Source organism: Meriones unguiculatus, chromosome 9 (genome assembly GCF_030254825.1).
Source record: "Meriones unguiculatus strain TT.TT164.6M chromosome 9, Bangor_MerUng_6.1, whole genome shotgun sequence".
NCBI lineage: Eukaryota > Metazoa > Chordata > Mammalia > Rodentia > Muridae > Meriones > Meriones unguiculatus.
In genome coordinates, this window is record NC_083357.1 from 39444286 (window position 1) to 39458574 (window position 14289).

Genomic DNA, 14289 nt, shown 5'->3' on the forward strand with positions numbered 1-14289 from the left:
CCAAAGGAAGGAACATTGATTCTAGTTGTAGTCCTCCATCTATGCTGATTTATTATTTCTCCCCATCACTTCTGTTTATAGTCTCATCATATAATTTAGCAAACAGAATATTCCAGGGGATCCTTTCCTTAAAGTATTGATTCCAAATCTATCCACCACTCCTTGTCAAACCATGTTCTTCCTGGGCTCATAGAGTATAGCAGATTGTGAGCACATTCTTGAATCATCCCCAGAAAGCTTAACACATGGGAATTGACTTTTCATTTTCCTCTACTTCTTTCTCCTTCTTGCATTTGCAGGTAATGTATACAAAGGATATAAAACAAGTAAAGTTTATTTAAAATCGGGTATATTTAATAGATGGTCCTCAAACTCCTTAATGATCTGCTGAGTAAAACATTTAAAATCTTTAGTGAGAGCTGAGAGTGGTGGCACATGCCTTTAAACCCAGCACTAGGGGAGGTAGAGGCAGGTGGATCTCTGTAAGTTTGAAGCCAGCCTGCTCTTCGAAATAAGTCCAGGACATCCAGGGTTACACAGAGAAACCCTGTCTCAAAAAAAAAAAAAGGCTTAATAAAAAGACTTTAATAAAAAGACTTCCTGGCCATTCAGAATGTACTTCCTGCCCTAATGTATCCTTTTCAGATCTCCAGTGGTTCTAATGACTAACTCTGTCAGTTTAACAGTAGGATTAACAAATTAAAAATGTATTCATCTTGTGTTTTATCACTAAAACTTCATTATTTAAATTTATATCTTTATACAGCATAAAAATTTAAAATAACAATGTAAGTAGACTTGAGGTAGATTTCTAAAAAATAATTTTAAAGGTTAGTTTTTAATTTTATTAATTTTTATAAATTTTTATTAATTTACTTTACATCTGATCATAGCTTCCCCTCCCTTTTCTCCTCCCATTCCTTCCCCTCACTTCACTTCTCCACCATCATCCTGTCCTCTCTCCTGAGAAAGGCTCAGAAAAAGGGAGGCCTCCCATGGATATCAACCTTCCTTGACAAGTTGTAGTAGGACTAAGCACATCTCCTATTGTGGCTAGGCAAGGCAGCCCAGGTAGGAAAAAGGGATCCCAACTCAGGCAACAGAGTCAGATACAGCTCCTGCTCCTGCTATTAGGAGTCCCACATGAAGACCCAGCTGCACCATTGTTACATATGTACAGAGGCCCTAGGTCCATCCCATGCATGCTCTCTGCAATGTCCGGATTGAAACCAGATAGTGGGGAAGAGAAATCAGCATTTGAATGAACAAAGGTAAATTGTATACATTCCAAAAAAACATTATACCAACACTCTAGCAAACAAATAGGCACATTAAAAAAAAAAAAAAAAAAAAAGAACGAAACAAAACAAAATGAAAAAGAAAACAACATAAAGCCAGGAGAAACATACACATGTAGACACACACACAATCCCCATGAAAACACATATTTAGAAACCATATATATAAGGAAAAGAGCAGTCAGGTTAAAAAAAAAATGCCCAAAGTATCATGAGACAAAATATCCCCTAGAGTGCCACTGCACAAATCTTAAATGAATCTCCTGGTCCCCTTTCCCTCTGCGTGGGTACTCCTGGTTCCCAGGTGGCAGCGACACTTGACTCATGATGGCTGGTCAAGCACTTGGCATACTCATCATACAGGCCAAGCTGATGTGTTGAGTTCATCTCTTGCCGAGATGTTTATCTTCAGAAACAGACGCTAACCAGCCGGCTAACGCAATGCGGAAGTACTGTCGCAAAGCTGTGTCATCAAGCCACGCCCCCTGCCTAGGGGGAAAAGCGCCACTACCTCTCGGGAAAGGCGCCTGCGCAAAGCAAAGGCCAACCAAGCTTAAGGGCAGGAGCTGTTAGCCACAAAGGCGCATGCGCAATGACGGCTCGGCGACCCTTTGAGTTTAATTTTTATGCCTACCAGCGGGAAGAAGTGCGTGTGAGCATGAAAACGAAAGCTTTTTAGGGACCCTCAGCAGAACAGGTAATTAAATGCAATCATGAGTACCCACCATCCAAAAAGAATTTACTAAGTACCCAATATATTCTGAACACTATTCTGGGTGCTGCTACCTAAGCCAGCGGTCTATTGAGGTTCTGATCGGCAGGTAGCGGACAGAGGCGCTCAGAACAATCTTGCAGTCGACTATGTAAAGGCCTCTTGGGACCCTTGCTCACTGTGCTGGAGGACCCTGCATGGAAACGGGTGGTCAGTAGCAGGGCCAAAGACTCACTTTTTCCAGGCTTCACGGATGGCGGCAGTGGGTGGTAGTGCTGGAATCGCGGCATCCACCGGACTGGAGGCAGCGACATTGCAGAAGCTGGCTTTTCTGCGGAAGAAGGTGCTCGGCACCGAGGAGATGGAGCTGTATGAGCTTGCGCAGGCTGCGGGCGCCGCCATCGACCCTGATGTGTTCAAGTGAGAAGGCGAGGGTCGGGACTTCCAAATGCCTGCTTTGGGATCCTTTTGACCTTCATCTGTTACTCTGAAAAAAATTCCACTTTTCCGTGTGGGTTTTCAGGGCTGTGGCCCAGTTCTCCCAACTCCTGACGCAGGTCTGTCCTGCAGCTTGCAGGGTTCTCTAAGCACTGCATTTGTTCCCCCAGGATCCTGTTGGATTTGCTGAATCTGAACGTGGCTCCCCTCGCCGTCTTCCAGATGCTGAAATCCATGTGTGCTGGGCAGAGGATAGCAAGTGATCCCCAGGATTCTGTGTCCATATCTCTGTCAACATCAGAGACCCGAGGTTAGAGGTGGGCTGGCTGCTTCCAGCCAAGGGTGGCAGTAATGGGAGGAGGGTCTGAGAACCCAAGGTTGGCTTGGTTTAGAATGGCTCAGTTTATCTGCAGACCCATCCACCTTCTGGGGACTTTAGTTGGCTCCACCGTTGGGACTGTACTGCTGGATCAAGGACCAAGCAGGATAGGGTCCCTCTGTCTGACTCCTTCCCACTTCTTCATCATGCCTTCTATCCACAAGTATTGGAATAAATATGGTTTTGCTCTCCATCTATCTGACAATCACAGGTTCAGGGAAGTACTCAGAGAACAAGGCAGGCAACTCGTTATCTATCTTCCCAGTCCCAGGTCTAGCTATCCTTCATCTAAGGCAAGGCCTGCACACCTCCCATCTGGTAATATTTTCGGTTTCAAGACTGGAGGCATCTGATTGCCTTGGAACATAGAGTAGTGGTCTGTTAGAATAGTAGCCCAGTGCTCAGGTGTGAAGGGCTCCCCCACTCTGTGGTCATGACTGGAACTGGGTTAAGAGGATGGTGGTAAGCAGAATAAGCGATTTCAGGTCCTTGAACCTATCCATCCTATCTGTTGCCTTTGTTCTCTTTGGCTGATGGGACCCTCTGAAATACAGAGTGTCCTTGCAGGCAAGGGGATGGAGAGGCAGTGCTGGTTCACTGCCTGGAAGCCCAGGAACAACCTGGAAGGCATCCAAGTAGGGTAAAGTGCCAGTCTGGTGGTCAGGCCACACATACTCACTGATCTATCCTCTCTGCTCAATTTGCATCTCTGTGGCCTCTATGGCCCTCCTTTCTCTGCTATGAACAGAAGCAAGGCCATCCTTTCCCTTAGGCCTGCAGCCTCTCCAGGTCTGCTCTATGACCCAGCTGTCATGCACCTGCCTCGGCCCCATGCCTCACTCTGGTTCTCTTGCTGCGTGTCTTTTTCTTTTACAGGCATTTGTATTGTCTATCTATGGGTTTGATGTTGATGTGTACTCTTCCACTGGAAACTGCCATTGTCCCCACAAGGCCAGGGCAACTTTGAGCTACAAGATCAGGGCACTGTAGGCCATCCCAGCTATGCAACTCAGAAACAAGACATGTTTTCTAGTTTACCAAAGACACAGTATTTTTAGAATATACAATTGGGCTGGTGCTCCAGGATAACACCCACATGTGCACAGTTTTAAGATCACTAACCCAGGCAGAGGATGTAAGACAGGGGCAAAGATGAGGCATCATAGTAAGCTGTTGGGAACTTCGCCTCACTCACTTTAGCATTGTCCCTCAGGTGAATGTAAAGTATGACATAGGGAACAGATTCCTCACCCCAGCCTCCTCCATAGAGTGACATTTGCTGGTCACATACACCTACTTAAAACTGAGTTTCTCTCATGCTTCATTTGTGATCTTGAGTATCCTTCAGGTATTTCTAGGTAGGAGGTCAGAAATTCATAATCAGGATATGTGAGCTCCCAGGAATTATCTATTTGTCCCTTCTTCCATAACCTCCTCCATGTTGCTCAGCTTTGTCCTAAATGCCACATTTAAGTTGGTAACCCTGAGGAGAAGGATTGGGGATGGACTACAGGATGAAGCGAGGAATTTCTGAGGAGGAGGGTTTAGTCCTAGCCCTGAGGGACATGGTGTCAACAAGAAGCATTGGGAAAGTGGCTGCTCTCAAAGATGTGAAGGGGAGTGAGGAAAGAGATGGAGCTGAACCTTAAATGGACTACAGCTCATAGGCTACCAGGTGAGGCAAAGAGGGATCTCTGACTTCTGTGTGTCATCTGTGTGTCATCCATACACACAGACCTTTTAGCCACCCTATCAGTAACCAAGTATGGGGTGGAAAAAGTAACAGGAGAAGTCATTGTGATCCAGCTGGAGGGATGTGATGGCCTGTATGACAAAGTGTATGCCCACTGATGCCTACCATAGCTTTCTTGGAGGAACTAGATTGGTATTGCTCCAGGCCATGTTAGAGTGCTGTTTAGCCCCTAGAGTCTATAAGATACTACAGGCACAGCAGGATCATCTGGATAGCTGGACCCCAGCTTTCCATTTAGATATGGAATCTCTCATGTCTAGCAGAGATATGAGAAACAAATCTGCAGAAGCTGGCCAGCTAGCCACAGTGGCCTTCTGCCATGCCAAGGAAAGTAGGCCCAGTTCAGTGCTCCCTATTTATGTTTAGGGAAACTACACAGTTTGAAAAGCTGTCCCTCCAGAAAGTACAAGGTGAAATTTTGTATATAAAAGACAGAAATCTCACATAAGGTAGACTGTCCAGTAAGTGCCTTGAGCTATAATAGGGCTGCTGTTGTCAAGGCTGGATATTGAAGGACTGGCATGAAAAGTAATATAACAGCTTATGAACATATATAGAAATATATTGAGATATTAATACAGTTGTCCCTTGATAGCTGCAAAGATTCGTTCCAAGACCACCCTTCCCCCAGAAACATCAAAATCTACAAATGCCCCAGTACCTCTTATAAAGTATGTGCCATTATGCATGCTTTCTTCTTCTTTTCTTCCTCTTCTTCCTCCTCTTTCTTCCCTCTATCTCTCTAAACGGACTTAATTCACTTTATTTTTCTTGTACAAAAAGCCCCTTATGTGGTAGCCACATCTGGAGCCTGGGTCCTCTGGACACAGACTCTGGTGTGGGTTTTCACAAAATGATCAGTGAATTCATGACAAGGAGACTTGGTGAACACTGTCTCTTTCCAGAGGTTGGGGGTCAGGTAGCTGTAGGTCTTGGAGATAACATCAAAGGTGGCCTTGGCAAAGTTGCCCAGGGTGGCAGTCCAGCCCCTGGTTGATTGATGTGTAGCAGTCATCAATACCAATCACCATCACTAGCTTCTTGGGCACAGGAGCAGAGTCTATGCCAGTACCTCTGGGGACAGGGATGAGATGCACCAAAACAGGGCCACAGCAGCCTGTCAACCTGCATCGAATAGTGTGGGACTTGTCAGTCTTGTTCCCTCAGTAGCTTCTTTGCACAGGGATGATGGAAAGGTTGGCCAAGAGGAGATAGGAGCTCCACAAGGAGACCAACAGAGCCAATAAATCTGGGCCCAGAAGGGCCTACAGAGACTGATGAATCAACCAAGGACCATGTACAGAGAGGACCTATACCCTCTTCTCGGACGTAACCCATGGGCAGCTCAGTCTCCATGGGGATTCCCTAGTAAGGAGAGCAGGGGCAGTCACTGGCATGAACTTGATTGTCTGCTTTTTGTTCAACTCCCTCTGGTAGGTGGACTTATTAGGCCACAGAGAGAGGATCCAGATGGTCCTGATGAGACCTGATAGGCTAGGGTCAGATAGTAGGGGAGGAGGACCTCCCCTATCAGTGGACTAGGGGAGGGACATAGTGGGGGGAAGAGGAAGAGTGGATGGGACTGGGAGGAGACGAGGAAGGGGGCTATAGCCAGGATATAAAGTGAATAAATTGTAAATAATAATAATAATAATAATGAAAAACAAAAAGATCATGGCTTCTTACATGGCAGTGACTACCTCCCTGTAGCACTTAACACCAAGACCAACATGACCATTGTAGTCCCCAGTAGCAACAAAAGCCTTGAACCTGGTCCACTGGCCATCCTGTGTCTACTTCTGCACTGGCATGATCTTTATATCCTCATCCTTTTAGGGATGGGCCCAGGAAAAAGTCAGTAATCTCGGATTCCTTGATGGGCAAGGAGAATAAGTAGATCTTCAAGGACTTGATCTTCGTGTCCTTAACTAGGCAGCCCAGTTTGGTGATGGAGATCTACTACTTCTCTTTGGCTTTACCCCCACAAGACCCTGGGCCTTTGCATGACTATAGCCCCTAAAATTGCTGCCAAATCCTCCAAGGAAGCCACAGCATCCTCCTAATCCTGGGCCTCCGGGTCCTCTGGCGCCTCCTATTGCACCATCTGCCACTTGGTGTTTTCCCAAAGAAGAAGTGCATGCTTGCTTCTTAATTCCTTCCTTCCTTTCTTTTATTTATTTATTTATTTTCTGTGCTGGGGAGTGAACTTAGGACTTTTGTACTATGTTCTCCCCCAAACCCTGGTATGTTAATTTTCTATGTACTAGGCATGGATCATGCCACTGAGCTACATTCCCTGATCTGTCCAAAACACCTGTGTCACAAATACTGGGAGGAGTACAGGTATCTGACACACATGTTCATGTGCATTAACACAAACATACATACATGACATGAAGTAATTTCCTACCTTTTCTCTTCTAATTAGTTTTGGTTTGAAGTCTGTTTTGTTAGCTATTAAAAATAGCTATACCTGCTTGCTTGAGTCCATTTGCTTTGAATACCATTTCCATCCTGGCATGGTGATATTTGTCCTTCATAGTGAAGTATGTTTCATGGGTACAGCAGAAAGATAGACCCTGTTTTCTAAACCAATCTGTTAGTCTTTGTGTTTTTTATTGAGGGAATTGAGACCATTAATATTGAGAGTTATTAGTAAAAAGTGTTTATTACTTTCCATTATTTTTTGTTGTTATTTTATGGGTTTTAGTTTTTCCTTTCCTTTCAGCTGTTTCTGGATTATATTATTCCTTATGTCGTCTTGGGTATAGCTAAGTTTCTCTTCAGGATGCTACCTCCCCTTCTGGTATATTTTGTCAAGCTTGATTGACATTATTTAAGTTTGTTTTTAATGTGAAATTTTTTTCTGTCAATTGTGATTGATAGTTTTGCTGGGTATAGTAGTCTGGACTGTTGTCTATGGCCTTAAGAGTTTATAGGACATCCATCTAGGCCCTTCTGGCTTTCCGATTATCCTTTAAAAAGTCAGGTGTTAGTCTAATAGGCCTACCTTTATTTGACTGGACCTTTTTTCTCTTTTAATATACTTTCTTTGTTCTGTATTTTAAGTGTTTTAATTATTATTATTTAATAATATTGTTTAATTATTTAATAATAATTATTATTATGTGTTATGGGGAATTTCTTTTCCAATCCTTTTTATTTGGTGTTGTGCATGTTCCTCGATGGGCACCTTTTTCTTCAGACTGGGAAAATTTTCTTTCATGATTTTGTTTAAAATATTTTCTGTGACCGACCATGACATGTATTTCTTCATTCTTTGTATTATTATTTGTAGGTTTGATCTTTTCAGTGTCCCAGCTTTTTTGGATGTTTTGAGCCTGAATTTTTTTTTAACATTTTCTTTTACTGAGCTCTCCATTGTCTTCAAGACCTGATATTCTTTCTTCCATTTTTTAAAACTCTTGGTGAGGCCTGCCTCTGAGGTTTTTGTTTGACATCCTGAGTTTTTCCTTTCCAGTTTTATTTCAGTTTGGTTTCTTTTAGTGCTTCTGTTTCTGTGCCAGATTCTATCTATCTATCTATCTATCTATCTATCTATCTATCTATCTATCTATCTATCTATCTTTTTTTTTTTTGAGATAGGTTTTCTGTATGTAGCCTTAGCTGTCCTTGAACTCACTCTATAGACCAGGCTGGCCTTGAACTCAGAACTCTGCCTGCCGCTGCCTCCTGAATACTGGGATTAAAGGTGTGCCCCACCACTGCCCAGCTTTTCAAGGTCTTTATTAAGCCTTTATTCATGTCCTCTTTAGGGTCTTTGAATATATTCACAATTATTATTTTTAAATTCTTGTCTTATGCTAAGTTGCTTTTCCCAGAGCCTAGCACAATTAGGTTGCTGGTTTCTGGAGGAGACATAATGTCTTGGATGTTCTTTTTTGTGGTTTTGAAGTGGGACATATGCATCTGGAATTTCAATATTTGACGTGCTTTTGGGTATATATAGCTGATCTTGTCTTTATTGATTGAGTTTTCCATTCTTTGGTTGCTGTTGTCCAGTGTAGTCCTAGCCAGGTGTGGAATCCCAGCCAACTGTGGTGGCTTTTGGGGTCTCTGGCAGAAAGTGGTTCTGGGTCCCAGCCAAGTTTAAGGAGTTAAGTTGGTTAAGGGGTCCCTAATAGAAAGCTGTTTTGCAGGCCAGTGGCGAATCACAAAGGAATGGAGATAGGCTGAAAGGAAAGGTTGAGAGGGTGGTGGGGTAAAGTGAGGGGAACCCTGTATTCAACCAAAGGTGGAGTCTGTAGGGAATGGGTCAGGTTGGAAGGAGGCACTCCTGTGGACAAGCTACAGCCAGACTAAGAGTAAGTCTGGAGAGACCTGAGTGGAGGACAGGAAGGAAGATGAAGATCAGCCTAGTGTGGCAGCTTTGGGTCCCTGGCAGAGAGAGGTTCATCAGGACTGGGGAGTCACATGGGCTAGAGATGAGCTAGAAGGAAAGGCCTTCTGGACTTCCAAGAAGAACTGAGGGCACTCTGGTTTATACCATGAAGTGGTACTAGGAGGAAGTATTTGTTAGTCTTTTGAGAAAAGGTTGACACTGAACTCTTATATATTTGGTATCTCCTTCAGGAAGGCCTGATTCTTTGTGTTTTCTTAGACAAAGATGCTGAAGGAAGTACTGGAGGGGTTGGGGTAGGGATGCATCCTCTGCTAAGGATGGAGAGACTACTTACTCAGATGGATAAGCCATTCAGAATGTGAGGGTTCATAGTCCTCAGCCTCAGTAGGCTCTTCCCACACATCTGCACACCACGTCACAGGTTCCCATTCTTTAGCAATAAGTGCCCATTAACTGCCAATACCCTCTGAGACTGAAACTGACTTTTTTTTTGTGTGTGTGTGTACTCAGCCAGTCTTATAATGAGGGCTTCAGTTTGATTTTCTACAGCTTAATCTCTGTGGCTGTTAAAAAGAGGATTTGCTTCCAGGGACAACTAAGTTGTGTATCCAGAGATACTAGAGGCAATAAGCCAGCATCATTATTTTCTTTATTTTTTCTACAAATTGTCACTACAATTTAGTGTTCAGTTATACTTGTTTCTTTCAGTAGGTGACTCAGGATAATCTGATGCATTTATCTTGATAAATTGTTTAAATAGTCCACACCATAGATTTTTAGTGTTCTCCTTTAAAAACTGCAGCTATTAGTGAATTGAAAAACCTGTTTCAGGATTTTTTCTTAAAATTGATTTTATACATATATAAAATTGTATGTTCTATATAACATTCATATATATAAGTTATAGGTATGCATATATTTATAATTCTATTTTATATATTCATCCTTAAAATTCTATTTCTGTAGATCCACTTCTGGTACCACAGTCTTTATTAGTCAGGGTTCTTTTAAAAAAAATGAAAATGATGGAATGAAAATATATATTAAAATACTACATTTTACTATATATAAAATATATTTAAAAGGGATTCATGAGAGTGGCTTACAGGCTGAAATCAGTGGTACAGTCCAACAATCAAGTAGTTGTTCAGTTTCCAAGATTGAATATATCTGTATTTCCAGTCTGGTCTGGAGTTCCCAAGGATTCCTACAGAGATCCTGGTATTCAGTTTATGTTGGAATCCCAAAGAAGGAGATTTTAACTTTAGCAAATGCCTCGGCAACAGGATAGATGAACTAAGGAGAATGAAAACAAGCAGACAAAAACTAAAGTTTCTTTCTTCCCTGCCCTTTCATGTGGGCTGCCACCAGAAGATGTAACCTAGATTTAGTGTTTCTGTTCCCACATTAAAAAAGCCAGTTAAGAAAATTTTTTCTTAAAATTTATTTTATATATAAATAATTATATATATTATATATAACAGTCATATAATATATACATATATTTATAATTCTATTTTATATATTCATCCCTAAAATTCTGTTTCTCTAGAGCCAGCCCTTATCTGTGTACCAGCATCTTAAGTTTTTCGAGATCTCATATGTCGTCAAGTTGTCAACCAAGATTACCAAAAACATATTTGCAGCTGCAACAGGTTGGATACAGCAGATAGATAGGCACGTTTCCCAGGAAACAAAAATGGTGAATGTGCTGGATCTAGAGTTTGTTCCCATCCTAATTATTGGTTTCTATATCTTTACAGGAAGAAACAGAGGTGGCCCCACTCTTGGCAGTGTTCCCATAGTGGCAGAACGTGGAAGCCGTGAAAGACCCATCCAGAGGATGCCACGCCAGCCCAGTGCTACTAGGCTGCCCAAGGTGGGAGGACCTGGGAAAAGTAACTCCTAAAGCAGCCCATAGCCTGGAACAGAGACTGCACCTTGCACAGAGTCCTCACAGCAGATGCTGTTCACCTCTGCACTTCCTTAAACCTTTCTGAGGAGCTGGGTATCTCTATCTGCTGCTTTTTGATATTATTAAAGCAGAGATTTAGTGCAAGTTCTGTGTGCAGTCCTGGATTTGCTACAGCCAAACTAACTAGGATACATAACAGTGGTTTTTACCTTTTTGGATCTTATTTGGATCTAAGAATATAAGTATATTGATGAGCCTTTTTATAAACAAGTCTGCATGCTTTCCAAAATGTAAAAAGTTCCCTACAAGACCAGCGGTAGGCAGGGTGCCAATATGATCACCTAGTGAGCTGAAGCTCAGGAATGGATGGACTGTCACTCTCTGGATCATACATGTTATAGAGACCTCAGTAATATGTGTTTACTCTGACCCCCAAATCCCTCCCACCTTCACAACCCAGTTTTAGGGATTTTGTGGATACTGCCCCCTCCCTCCCTTCCTTCCTTCCTTCCTTCCTTCCTTCCTTCCTTCCTTCCTTCCTTCCTTCCTTCCTTTTTTAAATTTTATTTGATATAAGTGCTCACTATAAAACCCATGCTGGCCTAGAATCCTCTGGCCTCTGCCTCTTTAGTTCTAGGACTGAACTCCATGTACATTCCACACTTGCCATGCCTAACTGGACTGTTTATTTCTAAGCTTTTTCACTTTGTTAGAATGCTTCCTCAGTGTAGAAATGACCAAACATGTGCTCTTAGTGGGCCCAAGCCTCCGCCATAGTTTTGATGTTGTTGAGCATTCATACAGTCTGTTGCTCTTTGCCCTGGTCTCCCCAAGGCCATAGTTGGGAAAGGGCTAGTAGTTACTGCTCACCTGCCTGAGAATACAAGAAAGCACTCCACAATGCTGGAATCAAGCCCATAAACAGTGACTACTTTCTATTAAACAGAAAACACACCCTTCTGTGACCACCTTCTGCCCATACTCTGGGGAAAACATTATTTCCATCAGCACCCCCATCACCCTTATGATCTTTGTGTTGAGGGCAGGCATGTTGTGAGCTGCAGTCATATAATTATTTTTGTCTCTACTTCATGACTGTGATTTTGCTACTGTTATGAATCCTAATGTAGCATCTGATATGCACGATATCTGATATGTGACCCATGCAAAAGGGGTCGTTCCACCTTCAAAGGGGTCACAACAGGTTAAGAACCACTGACTTAGGAGGTTGAGGCAAGAGGATCATGAGTACTAAAGAGCCAACAACCTATCTAAAAAAAAAAACTGTTTTAGTGAACTTACCAGAAACAATAAGGATCAAACTACAAAAGGGAACATGAAAAGCAAAACACAGGTCCACACTTCTAACATACAAAGAAGCTGCAAGACTTGGTGATCAACTAGGAAAAAGCAGAGAAGTGACAAAAAAATTATTAAATGTCAGAATTAATTTTTCATACAATTCTCGGGGTGACAAAAATGTAATTTTAAGCACAATAAAATTTACTATAGTTTATTTTTGAATCATATACAGTATGACATTTAAATACAAGCTGATATCCACATGCTTATAGAATGAAATAGCACCTAGGTGAAGATGGCCTATTAACATGTTAACATTCCCATTTAAATATATATATACGTATATATACGTATATATGTATGTGTATATATATACACACACACACACACACACACACCAAGGCAGTAATGGTTGCTATGAAACCCAAATTGTCTTGAACTTACAGTAGTGATCCTTCTGAACATTTCTATGCAGATAGCTATTGATGGTCAAGGGGAAAGCATTTTCTCCAGTGTTAAGATGCACACACTCCTGTAAGCCCAAATTACACTCATTGGGTCACAAAGGCATGAAAGTAGAAGGGATCTAGTTAGTAAATAAAAGGAGGATTTACAGGAGAGGGAGAAGGCCATAAGAAAATAAGTTGTTCATTCAGTCCATTCTCCTGGATGTCTTTGCTGGTCTTCAGTAATATGGAGTCCTGAAGTAGGCTCTAATGACAGTGAAGGAATGGGCTTGAGAGCAAGAGTGAGGGTAAGCAGGTTTGCAAGAACTTCCTTCTATGTTCTTCCTACAGGCTGCTACCAGAAGGTGTAGCCTACATTTAGGATGTCTCTTTCTACTTTAAATGATTTAATCAAGAAAAATCCCTCAAAGGAATACCCAGCCACTTAGGTTTAGTTAATTCCAGATGTTGACAACCGTCATACTGCCTTAGGGTAAAAGGACGGGGAAAAATATTCCAAGCAAATGATCTAGGAAACAGGCAGATGTGGCTGTTTTAATATCTGACAGAATATTTTTAAAAAAACTAATTAAAAAAAGGGACACTTCATAATGGTTAAAAGAATATTATGATTCTACACCATGAGGACGGATAAAAAGAAGAGAAGTGATGTAATATCTCACTGGCTACTTCCTTCAAAAGGGGAACGATGGGAAAGGAATGGTGGGGTGAGGGCTAGGCTCTGTCCCCAATATCTAAGGGTCATACTTCAGATTGACTTTACATAGCAGTGTTGGGGTCCAGAGGAAGCTGCATAAACCACTCAGGCACCAGTCTCAGTCAGATATAGATGTTTTATTGAACTGCATACCCCAAGACTGATCATCATCAGGGACACAGAGTGAACTAGGGAGCCAAACTGTGACAATGAGTGTTTTTCAGAGTTAGCTTATAAAGGCAAACCCTGCAGTCAGCTCATATGGGGCGGGGGTGGTGGATGGTGGGACAGGTTTGTCAGCTCTGACTCAAGTTATGTTTGCTAACTAGACAAACAGTTCTAGTTTACCTTGAAAGTGTGCTTGGCAGCTGGGGATAGCTGTGCTTGTGGTTGGGGAATTTCTAAGAACAAGAAGGCCATAGAGTTTCTCATTGAATATAAACATAGTTTAAGGTCAACCTGACATTGTACAGAGATTCTTTTACATCAGCAATGAGCTGGGATGATGTGGCTGGTGGGCCTGAAACCAAAATGGCCTCAATAGCTGGAGCAGGCCTTAATAGCCAGAAGAGAGTTTTAACTTGATCAGCTGTGGTGAATCATGCAATTGCCTGCATGCACTTCTAGAGAACCCTCTGAAACATAATCATTAGAGGGGCTTATGGGGGGATGCAGAATGAATAAAGTGTAATTGATGAAAAATTAAAAAAAAAAAAGGCTGAAAATGTATGATTTGGTTATAGAGTGAAACTGAGAATTTGCCCAGGAAAATGGAATAGGGGGTGGGGAGGAGTAGAAGTCAGGGAGCAACAAAGAGGAGCCAGTGAGAAGAGGTGGGTATTCATAGATAGGAGCTTCCATATAGAGGTGTGGGAGAGCTGTGGATATTTAGAAAGGGTGAGTCAGGTCAAAAAGTAAAAGATCCAGGAGAGTTGAAAGGTTGGAGGAGAGCCATATGGCTCATT

The 14289-nt window shown here is 42.2% G+C and overlaps 1 protein-coding gene across 4 annotated transcripts in view; it reads left to right on the forward strand.

Moving 5' to 3' along the window:
* Positions 1-1831: 1831 nt before the first annotated feature.
* Positions 1832-14289, forward strand: part of LOC110565254 (mitotic-spindle organizing protein 2-like) — a 69175-nt gene continuing 56717 nt past the window's right edge. For 2 of the 4 annotated variants that reach the window (XM_060391065.1, XM_060391066.1), the window contains exons 1-4: positions 1836-1995; positions 2255-2430; positions 2619-2758; positions 10707-10822. In XM_060391065.1, coding sequence (XP_060247048.1) covers positions 2264-2430; positions 2619-2758; positions 10707-10822 — 423 coding nt within the window. In that variant the 5' untranslated portion in view covers positions 1836-1995; positions 2255-2263. Of the gene's footprint in view, positions 1996-2254; positions 2431-2618; positions 2759-10706; positions 11003-14289 lie in introns of those variants that run through there. The other 2 variants (XM_060391064.1, XM_021662891.2) reach the window with 2 other exon arrangements.